Consider the following 19971-nt stretch of genomic DNA (forward strand, 5'->3'; position numbering starts at 1 on the left):
TGGACAGGAGTAAGGAAGGAGTTAAGTGGTACGGTGCTGCAGTGAATATAATGCAGATATAGAAAGAATCATATCAAGAATCAGCAAAGTGGCAGAGAGCACAAAGGGTGACTGGGCACCTCAACTGCATTTCCAGCCCTGGAAAACAACACTCTCCACTGTTCACAGCACTACAAAACAACACCATGCATGGAGAATCCTGGCATTGGAAGAGGTCACCTTCAGTTTATTTGGAACAGTAGCCATCAGAGGAAACATGTAAATCTGAGTATTTACTGTATCAGTATAAACTATCTGAAGGCAGGCTCCTGTCATTATTTCCTACGCAATAACAGGGGGACAGAGGGGGGTTGACCTTGTTAGAATGAAGATGCTGCTGAAGCCTTCCAAAGGGAACTCCCTTGGTTCATGTCAAAGCTTCTGCAGTTCTGCTTATAAAAAATTTTCTTTTCCATCTCATTGGAAAACCTTTCAGTAACTGCAATCAAGCACCAACTGCAAATTTATTAAGGGCTGCATGCAACCTCTTCAGTTAAGAGCAATGAAACAAGCAGCAATTTGGCCTGTTTCATTCTGCTTCAGCTGGGAAACATCCTGAGCAACAGAGAAGGACAGAATCTATTCACAAACAGGGCTGAAACAACAGTTTAGGAAGGTAAGAGCAACAAACAACTCCCTCAAGAGCCCTGTTTTCTGTAATGGGACAGAGCTATACGAAACAGGGACAATTTAAAATAAATGGTTGTCAGAGCTGAGATTTTGGACCAACAGCTCCTGCTACCTCTTCCAAGCAGCTTGGAAGATAGATTTGGAAGGTAGAACTTCAAATTTCAAGACATTGATTGGGGTCTGATACAAACCAAGCTGCAGGGAATTTCAACAGCTGAAGAGTGATTCTCACCTGAGTATTATAAGTGGATAACAGGCTCCCCATTTTTCATACAGGTTTGTGGTTATTTCTGTGGTCAAACATACCAGGTGACGGCTAACATTTCCAAGTTCTGCGAACGTATGCATGGATGAATGGGTGTGGAAGTAGGTGGGGAGAGGGAAGGGAAGCTAATTAGAGAGATGGATATAAAAAGATGTTAGGGAAGGAAGAAAAACAAACCGATAAGGGGACAAACGGTGGCAAGGGGGAAAAAAAAAAAAAAAAGAGGGCAGAGGCAAATAAAAGAGGAAAGACCTAAGACAACTCAAGAAAAGAAAAGCCATGATCTACCACTGGGAAGGAGAAGTGGAATAATGCCAGAAGGGAAAGAAAAGACAAAAAGCAAGCAGTAAATAGAGCTATCTGTACAGCATTTGGCCAAACATTTTGCAGTTTTCAATCACGTCGGCAGCTGGCGATTACCATTCAGGGAACACATATCACTCATATTATGAGATTAACAGAGCAAGAACATACTCAAACATTATTTTCCAGTAACTGACCTGCCCCAATGATGAATTCCGCATTTCAGTCTTATAGAAGGCTGTCAATATTAAATATAATACTTAGCATACATTTGTTCAAAAATTACTACCTTGCCTCCTATTGTAGCTCAACTGAACCACTTATAGATCAGATATATTTCTGGATCTCTTAATTGAACATACCTTACTGAGGTAAGACTTCCCTCTTTGCAGACAAGAGTTAGGCTAGGAAAATCCACTCGAATATAGAACATAAGAATCCCTCATACACGATGGAAGAAAGCTCTAGTACAGAGTCCCTCTTCCATTTTCAGTCAAAGATTTAACCAGGCATTTTACTAAGTGGTGCTGCTTCAGTAACATACATTTGGTTGCTTTCAGCCTGTTCCTTGAAAATACTCCATACAGCACTTGCCTTCGTGGAAGAAGCTGTCTTCCCTCCTCATCTGGAAAATCTAGAATTTCTGTACTGAGGTGGTTTAAGCAGTTTTAGTGCCAAATTCAGAACCTGCTTTTCAAGGCACATCTCTCCACATTGTCCAACACTACATCACCCAAAACCCTCCTAGGCCTGATAAGCTCTGCACTCTCAGTGAATAAAAGCAACCAGACCACACAACAGCTTAAGAAAGAATTTCTAAGACAGTTTCCAGGTTTGGTGAAGATTTGAGCTTTTCCTTCTTTTTGCAAGTGTCAGCTTAGTCTGTCACATGCAGTAACCAAAAGGAAAATTCTGACCACAATAATTATTCCTCTCCTGAACTACTGCATTCTGCTTCTTTCAACATGTTTAATGCTTCTTCAGGCATTTGGGAATGGTGGAGAGTGTGTGTGAAAAGACAGGCTATTTTTAGGCTAATCTCTGCTACATTCTGTACAGGGCAGAATAGATTAATGAAGTCAAATTCACCTTAACAGTTTGATTATTGGAACGACTCAAAATGAGAAAAATTACACATAAATCTAGCCAACCTAACAGCACATTTCTGGGACAAAGGTAGCTCCATGAATTGTTCAGCTCCTTCCTTAATGGAAGAGCTAAAGCCAAGGCTTTTGAAGCACAAGCAATGTATCAGGCACCATTAAAAGCAACCAAAAGTAGTTCCTTACTGAGAACTAGAGTATAACAGCTCTGAACCCTCTCATTTGACCAGATGTAAAAATTAAGATAAAAATATATCTACATCACCCCTGGAGGCTCAAAGATAAGAAAATCCTATCATTAAACCTGACGCTTCTAAAGATGTAATTAACCAAGCTGTAAAGGTATTCAAAAAACCCCACCTGAGTTCCATCCACAGCTCTATCAAAACTGCTGTGTGATACTTGACAAATCATTTTAGCTACACTCTGGCAGGCAGATACTGTGTGGTCACAACTGCTACTGCGTTTCAGTCTTACTCCTTTGACATAAAATAACCTGATGTAACAGAAATCAGAATACACAGTATCACTGCTTTATCAATCTCTTGCTCTTCAACTATATAATCTGACTTGGAAGAAAGAAAGGTAAACCACAGATAAAAGGCTTCACACTGCTGCTTTTCCTCGTGTGGATTCCACAGTAAATACAGAAGAAGTTGTCATCTTCTGGGAAGTAAAAGATGAGGGTAAAAGAGGGAGGCCAGAACATTGATTGAGAACTTAACTATCACAAGTAACAAGCTTCCTGCACTTAAATACTTTTCTCTGTGCAAAGGAGCAGACAAAGCCTCACAACAAACAACCAGTATTTCAGAGAAAGAAAGAAAAAGTGCTGACACTTGGGCCACCCCTTTATGTATTTAGGTTACATGTGATCTCCAGTCCAGGGGCTCTGAACACAAGACTAACCTGTGGCACACTGGCACTCGTAGCCATTGGGATGGTCGATGCATTTGGCTCCATTGAGACACGGCGTGCTGGAGCAATCATCTATGTCAATCTGACACACGGCACCACTGAATCCTGAAAGGCAGAAAAGAAGATGAAAATCCGGGAAGTCATTTGAAGTAGTTCATCTAGACAACTGCACCGTCAGGAATTATTTGTTAGCTAATCCTTAAAACCACTCAAACATAAGCTCAGCAAATCTAAATTCAATTGCATCATTAAGCACACACACCACGCCCTGGTGGACTGGTTCCTCACCCAAACCACCAGCCAAACTGTAGTTTCTGTCCCCCAGGTCAAAGGAGCCTCATCCTGCAAGCTGAGACAGCTGAGACAGACAAGTCAAACAGAAATAAAGCAGATGGAGCACAAGTGGTGGTGCCCACCACTGGACAGTATGCCCTGCCTGTACAACTGAGAGCCCACCAATAAAAAACCTTCAAGTAATCAAAGCAAGCAGCTAAAAATAAAACAACAGTGCATACATCACTAGAGCCTTCAGACCAGAATTGCCACAGCTGTATGGAATGTGGTATGATACAGCACTGGAACTTTCAGTACACTTCCTGAATTAGTTAACAAAGTATCGACAGGCTATGTCAGATGATGCAGATCCTTAGTCACTTCAAGAGAAAAATTAAAATCTTCAGGAATGCTTCTTGGAGGAAGGAACCAAAGGAGGAGCCAGAACATCATTAGCCAATAAGAAGGGATACAGGATAGGCTTTTGTCATACATATTCTGAACTTAAAACTTTTTGTAAGCCATCAAGAAAACAAGTGATGTTCACCCTACAGCTAACATTGATCCCTCAGCTCAGCATTTTTCCTTTTCTAGTGGAGCCCAATGCACTCCCTCCTCAAGCAAGCGGCATAAACTCTTGTGATGCAAAACTGGCCTCTGCCTAAAAACCTCAGAAGACAAAAAGCATGCAGAGGGTCTGATCTTTAAAATGTGTTGAGAATCTCACTACGGTTTCCACAATAACAGAAGGTCACGCTGCCAACTACTCTTTTAGATGAGTGTACAACTGTAGGTTTCTCAACACTTAACCCAGTTACAGGCACAATACTATTGCAACCAATACATCACTATTCTCATTTACTAACCATTGCAACTCACTCATTCAAACAGATGCTGGTGCCCTAAGACAACAGAACCCCACAAGAAATGTATCACTCACAACATCTGTGCAGTTCTTGGTAGGGTGAAGCAGGAAAAGCTTCCAGAAGTAAGAACTTACCAGGAGGACAGACACACTGGAAGCGGTTGACTTTATCAAGACACTCTCCATTGTTCACACAGGGATTACTTAGACACTCATCAATATCTTCTTCACAGTGAACACCTTTAAAACCTGTTAAAAAAATTGAAATGAATCAGAAGAGGTGAGTGAAGGTCCTAGGAAGTGCCCTTGAAAGTGCCTCTTATGCTGAAAGTCTAACCCTAGTTTCACTGAAAGTCTGCAGTTTGGACAGAACCTATGAGGTAAGAATTTACACCAGATGTTAAATCATTGCACCAGAGGTTACAAAGGGATGCTGAAGTGTATTTTTCACTGTTGCTGAAGATGTTCATTTAATCAGTGGCAAAAGAAGTTTGTGCTGAATTCACATCTAATATTTTCTTCCACTTGAGGAGAAGGTGTTATGGTTTAATACTTTGAAAGACATTGATAATATATTACCCTATACCAATATAAGGTAAAAAACCAAACATAGCAGATTATTTTAGCTCAAGGATTTTTAGCTAATGGCAGGGTACAAGAAAAACTTTAGGAGAGGTGACATTCTCATGACTAGAGTTCCACCCTTCAAAACAGGTTATATATTAATTAAAAACTCATTGTAGTTGCCATGGTATCAGCTGATCACCTGCAGGGGTCACAATTCTTTCATTGTATTTTACAAGAATGTGCAACTGTCAACTTGCATTCTTTTTCTTTTTTTACCACTTTCTATAAGAGAGTAAAATTGCAGACTACATTAATCACTGGTATGCTGACCATCCAAATTTTACAAGCACGATTTCAAGCAAGTAACTTTCTTTACAGTTATTCCCTCAGGTCACTGGGAGCTTACATCATTTGAGGTATTTTAAGCAAATAACCCGAACACTACTATCCTCGATCATCATATGCATACCTTAAACCACAGTCACTCTTTTCAAGTTTGCACCTGCTTTGCTTTCACAAAGGTTAAGTTTTCCGCACATGCACTTAAGCAGGTACAGTAACAAAAACGTTCTCACATACTCCAGCTCAGAAAGCTAACTTCCTCTGCTGATGGAGAGATTGGTTTCTTTCTCAGTCCTCTAATTGCTTTCTCCCTCCCACACACAAATGCCAAGTCCTCCTGGCTGGTGCTGCCACAGCAAGCTCTCTCTCTCTCTCTCTCTCTCACTGTTTCATTCAGCCTCACCCCTTTGCAGCTTTGTGTTCCACCTCAGCAGAGCAGAGCTGGCAACCCTTGCTGTGCTCTGCCTTCTGGTTTCTTCCTTTGTTGGGGGCCCCATCTTGTTCAGAAACTCCCCTCACCTGGCATACAGAGACATGTGAATCCTCCGATTTTATCCAGGCAGGTGGCATCGTTTTGGCACGGATTTGAGTGGCACTCATTGATGTCCATTTCACAGCGAGGTCCTGTGTACCCCTTCAAACACTCACAGTGGAAAGAGCCTTCTGTGTTGACGCATTTTCCAGCATGTTCACACGGATTGCTGTTTGCTGCAAGAGGGATACATAAATGTGTGTGTCAAAACCTCTCCTCAGAGCAGGAAAGCCGCAGCATTCTTTATTAGTCACGGTCTTTTCCAGTGGTCATTCCTTTCTGTCAAGTAATAGTGGGGACAGACTGCTCATCCTCCTGGGGAAAGGCTGCTGTGACTGACAAAAACACACACCAGTTTCTTTCCTGTCAGGATTGTTGTCACTGCCAATGGACCAAAGAAGCAACTCTGGTCCATATTACTAATGACAGTTCTCAAGACAAGGGCATCAACTAGCAGGGTTTAGAGAATTAATGATGCTTTCAAGGCCTTATCTCTAGATCATCTTTTGCATTTACTCCCAAGGCTGAAAAGATGCCGCCACAGCCACAAAACCAGCAAACTTGTCCATTGTGCGTTTTCAAAAAGAAACTGCGCTCTTGTCCAAGGCAGACTGAGGAACGAAATTCAAAGAAGTGCTTCTTTCCAGCACTTGCATGAATGCTGGTTAGGTATTACCTTCACGCCTCACACTCTAGAAGCATGAACGAGCACTCACAAAACTGTAAATAAGTCTGTAAGAGTCCAGTTAATCCTAAAAACAACACAACAGCATGCTATCAGAGAACTACAGCTTTAAAAGCCCTCGTGGTCACCAGTCTTGGAAGGCACTCAAAAGATCCAGCCATGTTCTGGCTGTCAAACAGCCTTGATATATTTCTATCGAGGCTGTAGCTACAACAGCTCCCACACGAACTGCGGTGCTTTCATTGTACCCTGCAGTTCTAAGGGACAGCTTAATTATCACATCTGTTTGCATGCACTCCTCTCACAATGCTAAAGCCCTCTTGCACAATGAAGAATGGTTAAGCATCTCATTGTTTTTCATATTCTAGAGGCTAACAGTTCAGACACGGACAACTATTCTGACTCAGCCCTCTGCCCTAAGTCTCACACAAGATTTAAAACTCATCTAAAGACACTGAAATGAAAGGCAGAGAGCAGGAAAGGAGTCACAATTACATTGAGAAGCCTTGACAAAATGTGTATTCTTGCTCGTCTCTTAGTTCACAAAGTAAACGACTCAGCTCCTTGTGCGTGTGCTCACACAGAGCAAACTCACCCATTGCACATTCATCCACATCCTCAGTGCAGTCTGCTCCCTTATGGCCTTGAGGACAGGTGCAGATGTAGTTTCCATTCACAGGATTGGTGTCACACAGAGCACCTTTCTGGCACGGATTGCTAACACAGGCATCATCCAAGTGGCACAGGAGACCTAGAGAAGTATCCAAGAGTTTATTAAAAAAAGTGAGATACAGCAGTCACACTGTATGTTACATTGTCATATTCCCTGTCCCCATATTTCGAATAGAAACTCAAAGATAGAGGCTTAGTCAGTATGTTACAGGCTTCAGCCTATAGACTACCATGGGGATTTCACCACACACTTATAAAATGTTATATTTAAATACAGATTCTGTGACTTTAAAGGTGTCTCCAGCACTTCTGGAGCAGTAAAATGGCTGACCGTTACCAAAATGTCTTCCTTGCAGCACTTAACTAACTCTTCTCTGTAACCAGCACGATAATTCTTCTGACAGCTGAAAACACAGGTGCACGTGAAGCTTACTTTCTTAGTTCAGATATGCTGATCACTTGTATTTCCAGGTAGTAGTTAGGAAACGTATTTTTTACGTAACCTAAGCCAGCAAATTTTTCACCGCACCAGTGAAGATGCCTACATTCTCATACACTCATACAAAAATACCTAAGCTTGCCTTCTAGACTCATACAATTACCATAAATGGCATAGAGAAAGTCATCCTCATGCACAACTTCTCAGGTAAACACAGGTTCTGCTAAAGGCTAGAAAAAGATCTGTTTTCCTTGCAATCTAAACCATAATAAGTTTGTCTTCCAGCCTAATACAAACACTACTTTGTCCTAAGCTACAGGGGTTTAATAGGTCTTTCCTCACGGACAGCACGTCTCCTTTTGTTCTTCCTGGTTTGGTCACAGAACACGTAAAATAAACACATCACTTTGGACAAATGCATAAACTTCAGGACGTGCAGTCTGTTAAGTACCAGATTCGTGCAAGTTTTCTGTGCTCACCTGCCTTTCCCTCTGGACAAATGCAGGAGAAGGAAGCCACTCGGTCGATGCAGGTGGATCCGTTGGCACAGGAGGCAGTGAAGCAGTCGTCGATGTTCTTGCTGCAGTCGTCCCCGCTCCAGCCATTGACACAGACACAGGCATAGCCCCCGTTGTGGTTGGTGCAGGTGCCTCCATTCTGACAGGCATTGGGCTGGAGCTGGCATTCATCCACGTCTTCAGTGCAGAACTGGCCTGGTGCACAGAAACAAACAAGTTTAATGTAAGTTTGGACGCTCAGATTCAAGGAGGTTCCTGTATGGACAACATTAGCAAGGGAAACGCTGTAGTCGAGATTGGTTCTCACTTCTTAACTTTTTCCTATATAATTATTCAATGAAGATTACTTGAGGGAGTAAAAAATTTTTGACACTCGTTTACCTAAAATACTCCTTTTTTCTTCCCCCACGTAGTATGCAGACAACCACAAACACTTGGTTTTTGAGAGGTTTTTTTTGCTTTCTTTTTATTCAGAAACAAAACAATTACTCTAAAAATATTTTTATGACTAGAGATATTAGAGAGAAGAAAACAAACATACACTCTCAGGGAGATTTAAGGAAAAGGACTAATGGACCACTAAGTATGAAACAGTTTTCAAGGGATACTGAATTTTACAGGTACTTCTACAGAAAGCTCTGCATAAAGTATTTATTTGCTGAAATCCATCTTGCTTTGACATCAAAATCTGGAGAGCCTACCACTGGCATCAATATTTTGTTTTAACACTTATTCAGCTTCTTGATTAAAGTTGCATGGTTTACTTTGAAGCCGAAATTGTTTAGGTGAAGTTTCAAATCATTCATTCTTATTTTGAGTTCCTTGAACAGATAAAACCTCATGGCTAAGCACCAGCTCATTTCTTCCCAGGCTGGCATATGGGTGCACAAGTGCAACCACAGACTATGGTCACAGTCAACAATCTTCTGCTTGATAAACTATTTCTCCCCTTTCAGCTGCATTGAGAATTCCCTGGCACTGAAAGCTTGTGTTTTCCCCCCCACACACACACTTTTTGGTAACTTGCTTTTACCACCCTTCCTAAAACACTGATACAATGCACACAGCACCAGAAGATGGCCCTTTATCAGAGACTAAGATTTGATTTTTTTGATGACCTTCCCCCTCCTGCAGCTGACACCATCGCCTCCCTCACCAGTTTGCAGCAGCTTCCCCTTATTTGGGTCCAGTCTCTTTAGTAAATGTGCTGCTACCACCAAGATCCTCCCATTTCTCTTTTCCAGCTGCTCTATCAGCTGCATTCTTACAATTGCCTGGAATTCCCCCTGTATTCCAAGAATAAGAAACTCAGGAGCAGGCACAGATCTTCCCTGTCTGGGCTCCAGCCTATTCAGGTTTGCCAATTAAAAAATAATTATTAGGTGTTGCTTAAGTGACCTTGTTTATTGAAGGACCAGAAATAATGAGGCAAGACACAGACATACCCTCTTCCAATGCACAGAACTGAAACATTCATTGTTGGCAGGAATCTAAAAATGTTCAGTCTTAACCATCTCCATCTACTATATACATATCATGATTTCTTATGTTTTCAAAGTACTTAAATAAATCTTTGCCTTTGATCCTGTGAGACCTGGATTTTTTTTTTCACTCAGTGGCAAAGAAATACAACTATTATTAAAAAAATGAGTTGCACAACTGACTGTGTTCTGTGCCTATGCTCCTTTTCGCAGTAGGATTACTTCAAACCAAGAATTCTATCACTTTTAAAACCGTAAAAAAAATTTGAACAGTAATAATAATTACAATAGAGCTTTCAGAATTAATCTTCAAATCTCAGTTTGCTTAGTAAAACAGTTGGGGTGGGGGGCAATCCAACACTTGGTATCGTTATCTGTAAAACACCTCTCTGCATTATGAAGAAACAAACCGTGCATTTGTCATACTAGAAGTGGTTTGTTTATGAGTTTTCAGGGTTGGCTTATCAGTGGCCAGACTGAAAAGAGTCAGTTGGCTGGGGCCAGTTCCCTGCAGTCACGCGTATCTCGCAACTCAACACAATCGACTTCCTCTTAAAAAAAAATAATAAAAATAATCAAGACGTTATTTGCTTATTACAAAAGTGATTTTCCTTCTTTTCTTGGAGGGGGCCCAACCCAGATCAAAGGACACACTCTCTGACAAACACTCATCCATAGCACAGCCAGCAGCAGCCTTTACATCCTCTTTTTAGCTGCAGCCAATTCAAACTGCTGTCACTACAGCGTGAAGAGGGTCTCAGTGCTGAAGGTGCCACACAGATTGTAATGCCTCTCAAAAAAAAATAAAGCACTTGCCTTGTGACTGGCTGAATAGAACTCCTGAAATATAACCTTCTATGGACTTTTGGGGAGGGCGATCGAGTGTGGGTGCGTGTGGGTTTTGGCTTTTTGGGTTTTATTAAAGCATGATGGGCAAACTACTCCTTCATATATACTATCAAACTTTGGTTTTGACTTTCCATTTCCATTCCAAATGTTACTATAATACCAACTTAGGACCTCTTTTATTTTTACCATTACTTACTGATAAACACTGATAAAAGTACTTTATGTCTCCAATTCCAGAAAGGATAGTACCAAGTGACATCACTGATGTCCTTACAATAACCCCGTGTCCTAGGCTGCTCCATATTTCTGCAGAACTAAACTAAAAGGAACTTCTAAAAGGTCTATCAATGTCTCCAGAAGAGAAGAAAAAAGCAGAGCTTAAACTTCTTTGAGCAATTCAGTCATATTTTAGAAACAAACCACATCTGAGCTCCTTGAATCTGATCCTCACTTAGCTTTTAACACTCCTTTTGCAGCTACCAGACCACAATCATATTTGTGTTTAATTATGAATATGAATCAAACAGAGCTCCAACTTAATGCAGTTTGTTTTAAAAACAGAGGAAATTCAATATCTTAAGAGGCATAAATGAGCTATTAAACTGTTGTATTTTACTACTGAGTATTTTAATGAAAAGATCTTATTCTTTATTGAAGTTATAATTGAAGTAAAGACTCAATGTCTGGGTAGAGTATATGAATTAAAAGCAACATAAGGCAAGTAAAGCCTATCAATCTAACCACATTAATAAATGTACAATACTCAGGTTCACCAACATCGGGTAATGTAAGGGCAGTAGTCTTTTGAAAGATTTTTGGAATTATGTTTTGAAATAGTACAGATCCCAGGCTAAAGCCCAAGATGGTCACATTTCTTAACTGGAGTTGGTGAATTGGCTGAGAATGCTTGAACTCTAATTGCTGAAGTGGGGCATGAGTGGTTTGGACATGTGTTCTGTAGCCCACAAAGGAGAAAACAAAAGGGCTTTTTTAGGTTGGGTGGTTTGGTGAGGTTTGGGTTTTCAGAGAAGTTATGGTTGCTTACATGGTATTCTTGAATATTTAGGTGTTAACAGCATAGGATTAATGGTCAATATTGTAACTTTACAGCACAGGTTTTTGGAATGGCCACAAACTCTCATTCTCCCCAAAGAGTTGATTTGCCCTCAGCAGACACTTCAAATGAGAAAAGTTGATTAACACTTTGGGCAGGTGCTGCAAAGAAAAGATTTGACGTTTCCGTTGTTAGTGACCTATGTCTTCAACAATGTCTGGGATTGCAGAATGATTTTTTATGGCAGAGGCAGAAATCTCTCTTTCAGTGCTGGACACAAACCAGGATTTAATTCTAAAAATCCTCAATGAATACTCTGCACAACACTTCTCCCCGTCAGCTTTAAAATCAAATGGACAAAAGATCTCTGGGACAGTTTACTCATGGGATGCTGCTTTGACTTTAATGTAACAAAATTAAGTATATTTATTTGTAGCCACATAGTTGGTAAGCTGTTTTTCTGCTTGTTAAGAGTTTTAGGAAGAATCAAGTCTTTCATTCACAGAACTGAAATTCAACTTCCAAGTGCAAAGTCCACTATGAATTGTATGAAGTGTACAGTGTAATACACATTTTCATAACCCCAGTGACTTCTGAATGCCACAACCACTTCAGCTGAAGTTAGTTCATCTAGTTGCAAACTGTAGGTATTTCTTTTCTTGTGCTCTTGCTACTTTCCATTACGTTTCTAAACAAAACATAGTAAATACAGGGGGAACTAATAAAGGCAAGTGCAATACATTAACTATAACATTTTAATGGATATGTAGAAACAAACACATAAAAGACAACAAGCAAGAAAACAAATTACTCCAAGAAGCTAATAAAAACCTAACCTGACCTTGATATTTGCAGAGCCTGGGAAATCAGTAAAATGCCGACTCAGGTTCTAAGTGACCTTGTACAAAGTAAACAGCTAGTCCATGCGGTATTTCAAAATTGAAAACTAGAAGTAGAAAAAGGGAACAGCCTTCAACTCTTAGTACTTTTTGCCCACTATGAAACTAAGTTACTTCCTGCATATTTCCCCTGAATAAAAAAAAAAAAAAAAAAAAAAAGGCATATGGAGTAAGTCAGACTTTTGCTGCTTTGATTACTCCCATTTTCAGACCCTCAGGAACTGAACAGGAACTCCAGGAGGTTCTCTTTAGGCAGACACAGGACGCAGTGGCTCAAGGCCCCTCAAGCAGTTGTACCAGATATCACTGATGAGAAACAGCCAGCCCAGTCTCTTACAGGTCTTTGTGTTAAAAAGAAAAATAAAGTCTTATTTATACAGTTAAGGCAGCACACAAGACGAGTACAATCCTACACTGAAAGAGAGGAACATTAGCTTGAGCAAACAAGAAACCCAAACAGTCACCCTGGGAAGCAGCACCCAGTCATGTTCAAAAGTTGATCCTACCAAACCATAGAGGGTTTACATAAAACCCCAATCCAACTGCACTGAACCTGCAGGTGAATGCAGAACCTTCAGTCAGTTCAATCAGAGGCCTTCATCCTTGGTAGAACAGACTTTCTGTAAAGGAGAAGCTTTCTTGGCCTCTTAACAGCTCTCCAGCAGGAAAGTCTGCTGATGCACAGCTGGAGTACCAGAGGCTAAAGCTCCTGAGAGCAGATCTAATGCAGTTTAATAACTAAAAACATTTAGTGGGACAAAGGGTCAAAATACCTTCTTATGCCTTGAAAATAATAGTTTGTTGAAAACTGAGCTGGGAGGAGACAGCAATGACCCATTTCTCTCAAAATCACAACAGCCACAGCAGCAGACTCAAACTGAACTGGAAGTCAGAATATTTTACAGGTTTCGTGATAGTGGTAAAATAATTGAGTGAGAATCACAGACTGGTCATCAGGGTCTTAAGAGACTCACTGGAAGAGGAGCATCAAGTTTCAAGAAGGTTTATACCCCCATCCCCTCAGTAGCTCACTAGAAGTTTGCCACTTATCTCAGACTAGCACTCCAGTACACAGGAAAAAGATCACTGTCTCTCCTGAAAGGGCTATTTGGGAACTATAAACCAGATCGAGGCAGAAACTCTCTGAAAGAGTAATTTAATTCACAAAGTATTCCAAAGATTGCTGTATGAGTTTTGAATACAATCAGTGTAGCTAAAGAAAGCATGGCTCATTAGAACTGTTCATATTTTTTCCTCCAAGTTTCAAAGGACTACTAAGTGAGAAGGTGAAGCATCTTATCAAGACTCAAGAACAGGCTAAGAGATAAGGAACAGTATTTGTATAAAGGATCAAATCCAATAGTGGCAGAAGGCCATCAGTGCCACACTGCAGAGGACCAGGCAGTTTCTCCTCCTCTCTAACCACACGTGTGTATATTCAGGATGCCACCTGGCAGACTACAAACGGCTGGGAAAGGACATTCCTCTGTCCAGTTCTGCCTTTTAACACAAGAAAAACCACCTGCATTGACAGGGCAACCCAACGTGTATTGATCCATCAGGTCAAAGCTCAGTCTCCTCATGCTGTTGTGTGAGTTTCCTCAGCAAAAGGAAAAGGAAAAATCACATGGAGTCATCGGGGCTTCTGGGAAAATGGTGTTTATGAAAAATACTTTAGCTCTCATGTTTTTGAACTGTGTATTTGTAAAAACACTCAGTTTAATCTTTAACCCACAGAATTATCCATATTCACTGAAATAACCCAGTTGAATTTAATGCTCACGGGCACCAGAGTGCCTAATTAAAGGCCTGGAAGAAGATGAACAGTAGGCAGTGGTATCTTTTGCAAAATAACATTTATGTTTCCCAAGAGGAAGCCAGGGGATTTCGGAGAGAGGTTGCTGGGCAGTGCAACGGCAGACAAGGTTTGATGCACAAACGTCAACTAAAATACAAAGGTAAACAGACTTGCAGAAGAAGGTTTAGGTTAGGCACTCCTTGAGGAAACATCAGCTTCCCTGGAACAATTCAGTGGGGATCTCAGCTCAATCAGAGGTTTAATCAACAAAATAAACATCACTGAGCAGACATTTGACTACAAGGAAGAATAACTAATGCAAACACTTGTTGTGCAACAGCGATGGCGCTGCTTCAGTCTGGAACACATTCTGCAGTGTTGAAGCCACCACCTCTCAGTAAAGACACTGAAGAGAGGGAGAGTTCATAGTCTGACACACTGATGGAGAGGAGACTTTCCTAAGAGATTTACAAAGCAATTGCTACCCACAAAGGGAGAAAGGCAGTTGGTAGAAAGTATAATACAGGAGTTAGTGCTGGGAAGATACAGCACGTGGTAAAGTGTACAAAAAAGAAAATATCTGATTGCATATATAGAGTGCTTTTATTGACACAAGGTATCTCAAAGCAGAGAACTTCAAACTTCTCTGAAGGAGGGAACACTTTTATATATAGGCCAAAATGTCCAGAGCAATAAACACGTAACACCAAAAGGGATCTCTTGTGATACCCAGATCACATCCAAATTCCAGACCCTCCCACACAGCCATCTCCACAGCTCACTGCAGGCAATCCAGTCAATACAACTGATGTTTTCAGCTCCAAGGATGGCTTCAGGCACACACAGAATTCCATGGACTACACTGTTTACATCTGCCAGAATTGCCCCCAGTTGCATGATGTGCTTAGTAAAGGTCCTCCCTGCTTAAGTATTACAGTAGTTTCCCTGGAAAAAAGGACTGAAGCCAACTATTTTTGCCCTTCTTTTCTAAAGAAGCATCACACTCTCAAAAACATCCTCCTTCCCCAGGATCTCATCACAGCATCTTTCTCCCAGAACAGCAAAGCACTAGCAGCCATTCCCAAACCTCAGGTGTCAGGTTTTTGGGTTTGTTTTTAATAGATCTAATTATATCTTGAGCAATGTTAAATACCATCCAAGATACCATAAATTTTAAGAGCTTAATATAGAATTTGAACAACTGAAGATGAATCTACAGTTGTAGAAAGCAGAGTAAACATCTGTGTTTATTTTAGACTAATATGGTGGAGAAAAGAGTTTAATTTCATAACCACACTGGGAAGCATGTAGTGGAACTAATGGGCTTTTACAAGGGATTTTACAACCCTCAAATACAAAACTCTGGGCTTTAAGAGACTTATGCACGGCCTGATCCATTAAATACTGCCCTAAATTACTCCCCACAGACTACTGGGTAGTGAGGGCAGTCCTGACTGAGCTCTTCAGAGGCAATAATACAAATTATCAGAACACGATTCATTAAAAATTATTACCGATGTGCTAATAACAGACTGATTTAATATGGTGGTGGTAGGTGAAGTGACTGTGGACAGAGAAGTAAACAACAGGAAATACACATCACCAAGGTACTCCTGGTTTTGTCCTTCTCTTTACCTCCTCTGAAAAACCCAGTGAATCAGGGAAATACCTAACAAGTGAAACGATCTGCAAGGCAAAAAAAAAAAAAAAAAAAAACCACCACAGTTGGAGCCAAAACTTACAATGAGAGCTTCGTATTATCAGGCTATCTCAGCAGCACATCTTCACTAATTACCCAAAGACAAATCATCTCACTCTAAGTACAAGGGAAGGGACAGAAACTGCCAGGAACAAGTCTGCTGCAGATAAAGCAACTGTTACATATTAGTCTGGTCTCATAGCACACATCCACCAAGCCAGCCTCACCAGAGGGGTCTGGCCTATTTTGTTTTAGTGCCAAACACATGAAAAGGACACCTCTACAAGAGATTCTTTGGCACATTTGATTGCAAAAATTATTTCCCCACCTGGAAAGCCACTGAAGACACAAGAGAAGCAGCAGCAGTGTGGTCTAAATTGGATGCTGTCATTCTGTCATCGGATCAGTTCAGTTGTTAACACCTCAGGTGTTTTATTACAGCTACCTCCTACACAAGGCTTGCAGTTGGGAAATGAAAAGCAGCATGAAACAAACAGGAGGTTGTGGTAGGTGTTCCAGAATCCATATCACATAAAGTACTGGCTAAGGGTGTAACTTCTAATGTCTCTGAAATCCATCTGCTGTGCACAACACTGGAATCAAGTGCCACAAGAGAAACAAACAACATACAGGCTAAAGTCTGGGTCTGATACTTCTTCAAACCATCTGTACACTCACAAACTCAGAGCTGCCACCTCCAGAGGCTTCCACGTGCTCCCTGCTCCCTTTGTATCTGACAGTTCAAACATGAAGGGAGAAAAAGAATCGTAATCCCTCTTGGCCTCTTTCCGAGCTGTCTCTCGGAGATACTACTGTAGTGACACCAGTCAACTCGTCAAGTTTGGCACAGACACATCTCAGCCAGTACCAAAGAGGCCACTATGCTTTTTAATAAAGCCTGGAAAAGCACCAGAAAGCTGATCATTGCTACACCACTGGGGAAGATGACTGCACTTCTCACAGGAGTGTGACCCAGCCTCCCCGAGCTAATACAAAGGTCTTGGGACGTCATCGAGGATAACGCAACCAGGATCGGGAAGGAGCACGGCCCCAACAGCGCTGTCACATAATCAACACCCTCAAGAGAATAGCAAGGATGTATATTCAGTGACTTAGGAGGTTGGCATGTTCAACATTTATAATCCAAGCCACCTATTGTCAGAGTTAGTTCCTCCACATTTTGAGAGGAGTACTCCAGGAAGGCAGTAACTTTTTGAACACTAAGCTAACACGACTGGCTACAGTATACTTTGTGACACAGAAGCGGGAGGGAAGTGGTATTTGGCAAAGAAAGTTTTAAAAAACAAAATACCAGAGCATATGAACTTGCATAAAAATGTTAAACATTAGCCTTTTGATGTTTATCCTCCCTTCTTAGCAAAGAAAAGTCACGTCTGCCCAGAGTTTAAGGCTGGGATTTTCAAAGAAAACCAAGGTAGGGAGCAAATATTACTCTAATTAAATAGGAATCGAACCCTTAACTCCCTGCGTTGAAAATTCCTGCCTAAAGCTCTGCAGAAAAAGTAACCCTTGTGCTATGTGTAAGAGCATATGACCAAGCTAACAGCTATTTTAATTAAAAAGCACAGCCCTGCTGCCTGAAGAGCTTTTCTGCTCAAGACAAACATTTGCTGCTTAAGCTACCTCCCAGCGCTGGAGTTCTTTGGTGGAGTCAGCTGTTAGCACACTGCGCTTCCCCTGAGACAAAGGTCGCCCAAGATTTTAAAATATACAGTTCACTGGAGCCCTCTTTTCAGGGGAAAACAAAGCCTAAATAAATACAACTGCCATGGGAGCCTCGCCCTCCCAGCCACAAGGAATGAAAGGTAGCAAGCAGGCCAAGCCTGCAACTAAAGCACTACAGTTCAGGTCTTCCAAAACCTCCTCGAGTTCGGACACAAAGTGTCCCCGAACCCAGAGACTCATCCCACAGCTTCTGATGCAGCACTTCAGGAGTGAACTGTGCAAAAAGGCAAATCAATCTCTGCTGTGCATTGTTCCTGAAACTTGATTTGGGCCAAACACAGATCCACGGTGATCCTCTGAAATACTGCAAACTTTACAGTGAGGCAGGAGTCCTTCTCGGCCAAGAGAAACAAAAGCATTTACAGCATTTTCTGTTGTTAATCACTTTAGTATGCAAATTGTCAAGTCAGCTTTCTTGACCCGAAGCTGCACAGGTTAGATCAACAGAATAAACAGGTGCATTTTAAACAAAGCTTTGTTTCTTTAGATGAAATGTAGTCTGGGATGACTGAGTATCCTTTAAATTCTCAGGTGGTTTCACTGTGGCTGTGGAAGGACATCCTAACCTTCCACATGACTCTACAGCCCTGGACTGCCATCACTTCCTCTGCATCCACTCACCCATGAGATTGCCCTGTGAATTTTAATTCCTGATCCCAGAGAAAAAAAAAAAAAGAAAAAGGCAAGAGGAAAAAAAAAGAAACCCAGCAGCTGGACGGGATGTTTTCCTAGATTAGTGAGTTAGAGTGGTACAATCTGAAAAATACCAGAGTCAGTTCAGGAGAAAGGAAGAGTGGCTGGGAGCAGGGAGAGAAGGCAAAGACACCTTCCTCCTCAGACCACAGCGAGCCCATGAGGCTGGTTTAACTGCTGCAGAACAGCAGTAGAAAGCAGAGTCTTCACATGGCACAGAAGTAAGCTAGGATTTTTGGCTAGTTTTGACTCGAATCACATGTACACCAAATTCTCTGGCCTGTCACGCACAGAGGAATAGACTTCAGTCTTACATAAAAGCATCCAGGTCCATTTCCAAGAAAAGGTGGAGCTTCATTACACATCTGCAACACTGTGCTTTGAAAGGACCCCACAAACACTGGTTCTAACAAAGGACTTACTCTGGGACAGGATAAAGTCATCCTTAAACAAACAATCAGTTAACATTCAGCAACAGGAAAGGTCTGGGGCAGTTTCACCCAAACATCTAAGAGTGTCTTGTCAGTTACAAATCCACGAGGTTGATGATCACTGTAACTGTATGAAATACGAGAACTTGAAGGTGATAAAATCATTAGTGACAGCAGGAATTTTTCTTCATTGTTTTTGAAAGGCAAGACTTTATCTGTCCGGAAAAAGCAGCAAACTGAGAATGAGAAGGCAGGCACTTCAACAGAAAAGGAGCAGTGAGCTCTGTTTGAAGAGCAGGAAATAAGACCGAAAGCAAACAGCATCACAAAACGTGGGAGCAAGTAGAAAAAAAAAGTTTTGTTTTTTTTTTTTTTTCTTTTTAAAATGCATAACTATGTAGCCCAGCCTACCACCTGCCAAGAGGCAGATGGTTACCAAAAGGAATTGGAACAGATTTTATTTCAGTAAAGGATGCTTCAGTATTACTTTACACAAAACTTTTCTTCATGGAATGCAGTACAGTTTCTTGATTTTTCTAGCAAGGAATGGGACTGGTTTCTCTATGCCATGAAGCACAGATTAACAAACACAATAGAGCATCATTCACAGCACAAAGATTAAATGAAGACTAAAACTGCAAACAGACAAACTTAAACTTAGTTTAAAAATTAGTTGACAAGTATTCAAAAATAGAGACTGTTACGAAGACAGCACATTAACATTCTTAGGTATTTTTAGAAAATTTAACATAGTTTACTTACAGACATGTGTATTTAGGTCTTTTTTTTTCTTGAGCAGTACACAATGTCCTCTAACCTCAAGGTCTTACTGGATGCTTTTGATTTCCTGAAGTGCTCGTTCTCAGGGTTTGACACTGTTGGGCTGTAACCTTTATCAGGACAGACTCCAAAAGAGTTGTCTGCTCAGCTCTCCCCTTTTCACTTACCTTAGAGAAGACTTGTTATAAACCCACTTTGTGCAAAGGATGGACCTGCACTTATACGTTTCCTTGTTGCTGAATAACCAATGTTTTATTGTAGTTTTTTGCTGTCAGCACCAAGAGCAGTTTAATCTTGAAAAAGTCATCTCTCCCTCCCAACTATTCCAGAAGTCCTCCCTATCTGCCTTCCCTGTTTTGTGCTCTGCCTCAGGACCTCATGTTTCCAAGC

General features: G+C 41.1%; 1 protein-coding gene across 1 annotated transcript in view; it reads right to left on the reverse strand.

The window, feature by feature from the left end:
* The window catches only part of NOTCH2 (notch receptor 2), an 88059-nt gene that overhangs the window by 34795 nt on the left and 33293 nt on the right, over window positions 1-19971 (reverse strand). The window contains exons 6-10 of the mRNA XM_027896586.1: window positions 8113-8346; window positions 7118-7273; window positions 5825-6013; window positions 4532-4645; window positions 3250-3363 (exon numbers count right to left, since the gene is read on the reverse strand). Of these exons, the coding sequence (XP_027752387.1) occupies window positions 3250-3363; window positions 4532-4645; window positions 5825-6013; window positions 7118-7273; window positions 8113-8346 (807 nt within the window). The remainder of the gene's footprint in view (window positions 1-3249; window positions 3364-4531; window positions 4646-5824; window positions 6014-7117; window positions 7274-8112; window positions 8347-19971) is intronic.

Source organism: Empidonax traillii, unplaced genomic scaffold, assembly GCF_003031625.1.
Source record: "Empidonax traillii isolate 1590-97213 ecotype Southwest subspecies unplaced genomic scaffold, ASM303162v1 scaffold502:size815047, whole genome shotgun sequence".
Classification (NCBI taxonomy): Eukaryota; Metazoa; Chordata; class Aves; order Passeriformes; family Tyrannidae; genus Empidonax; species Empidonax traillii.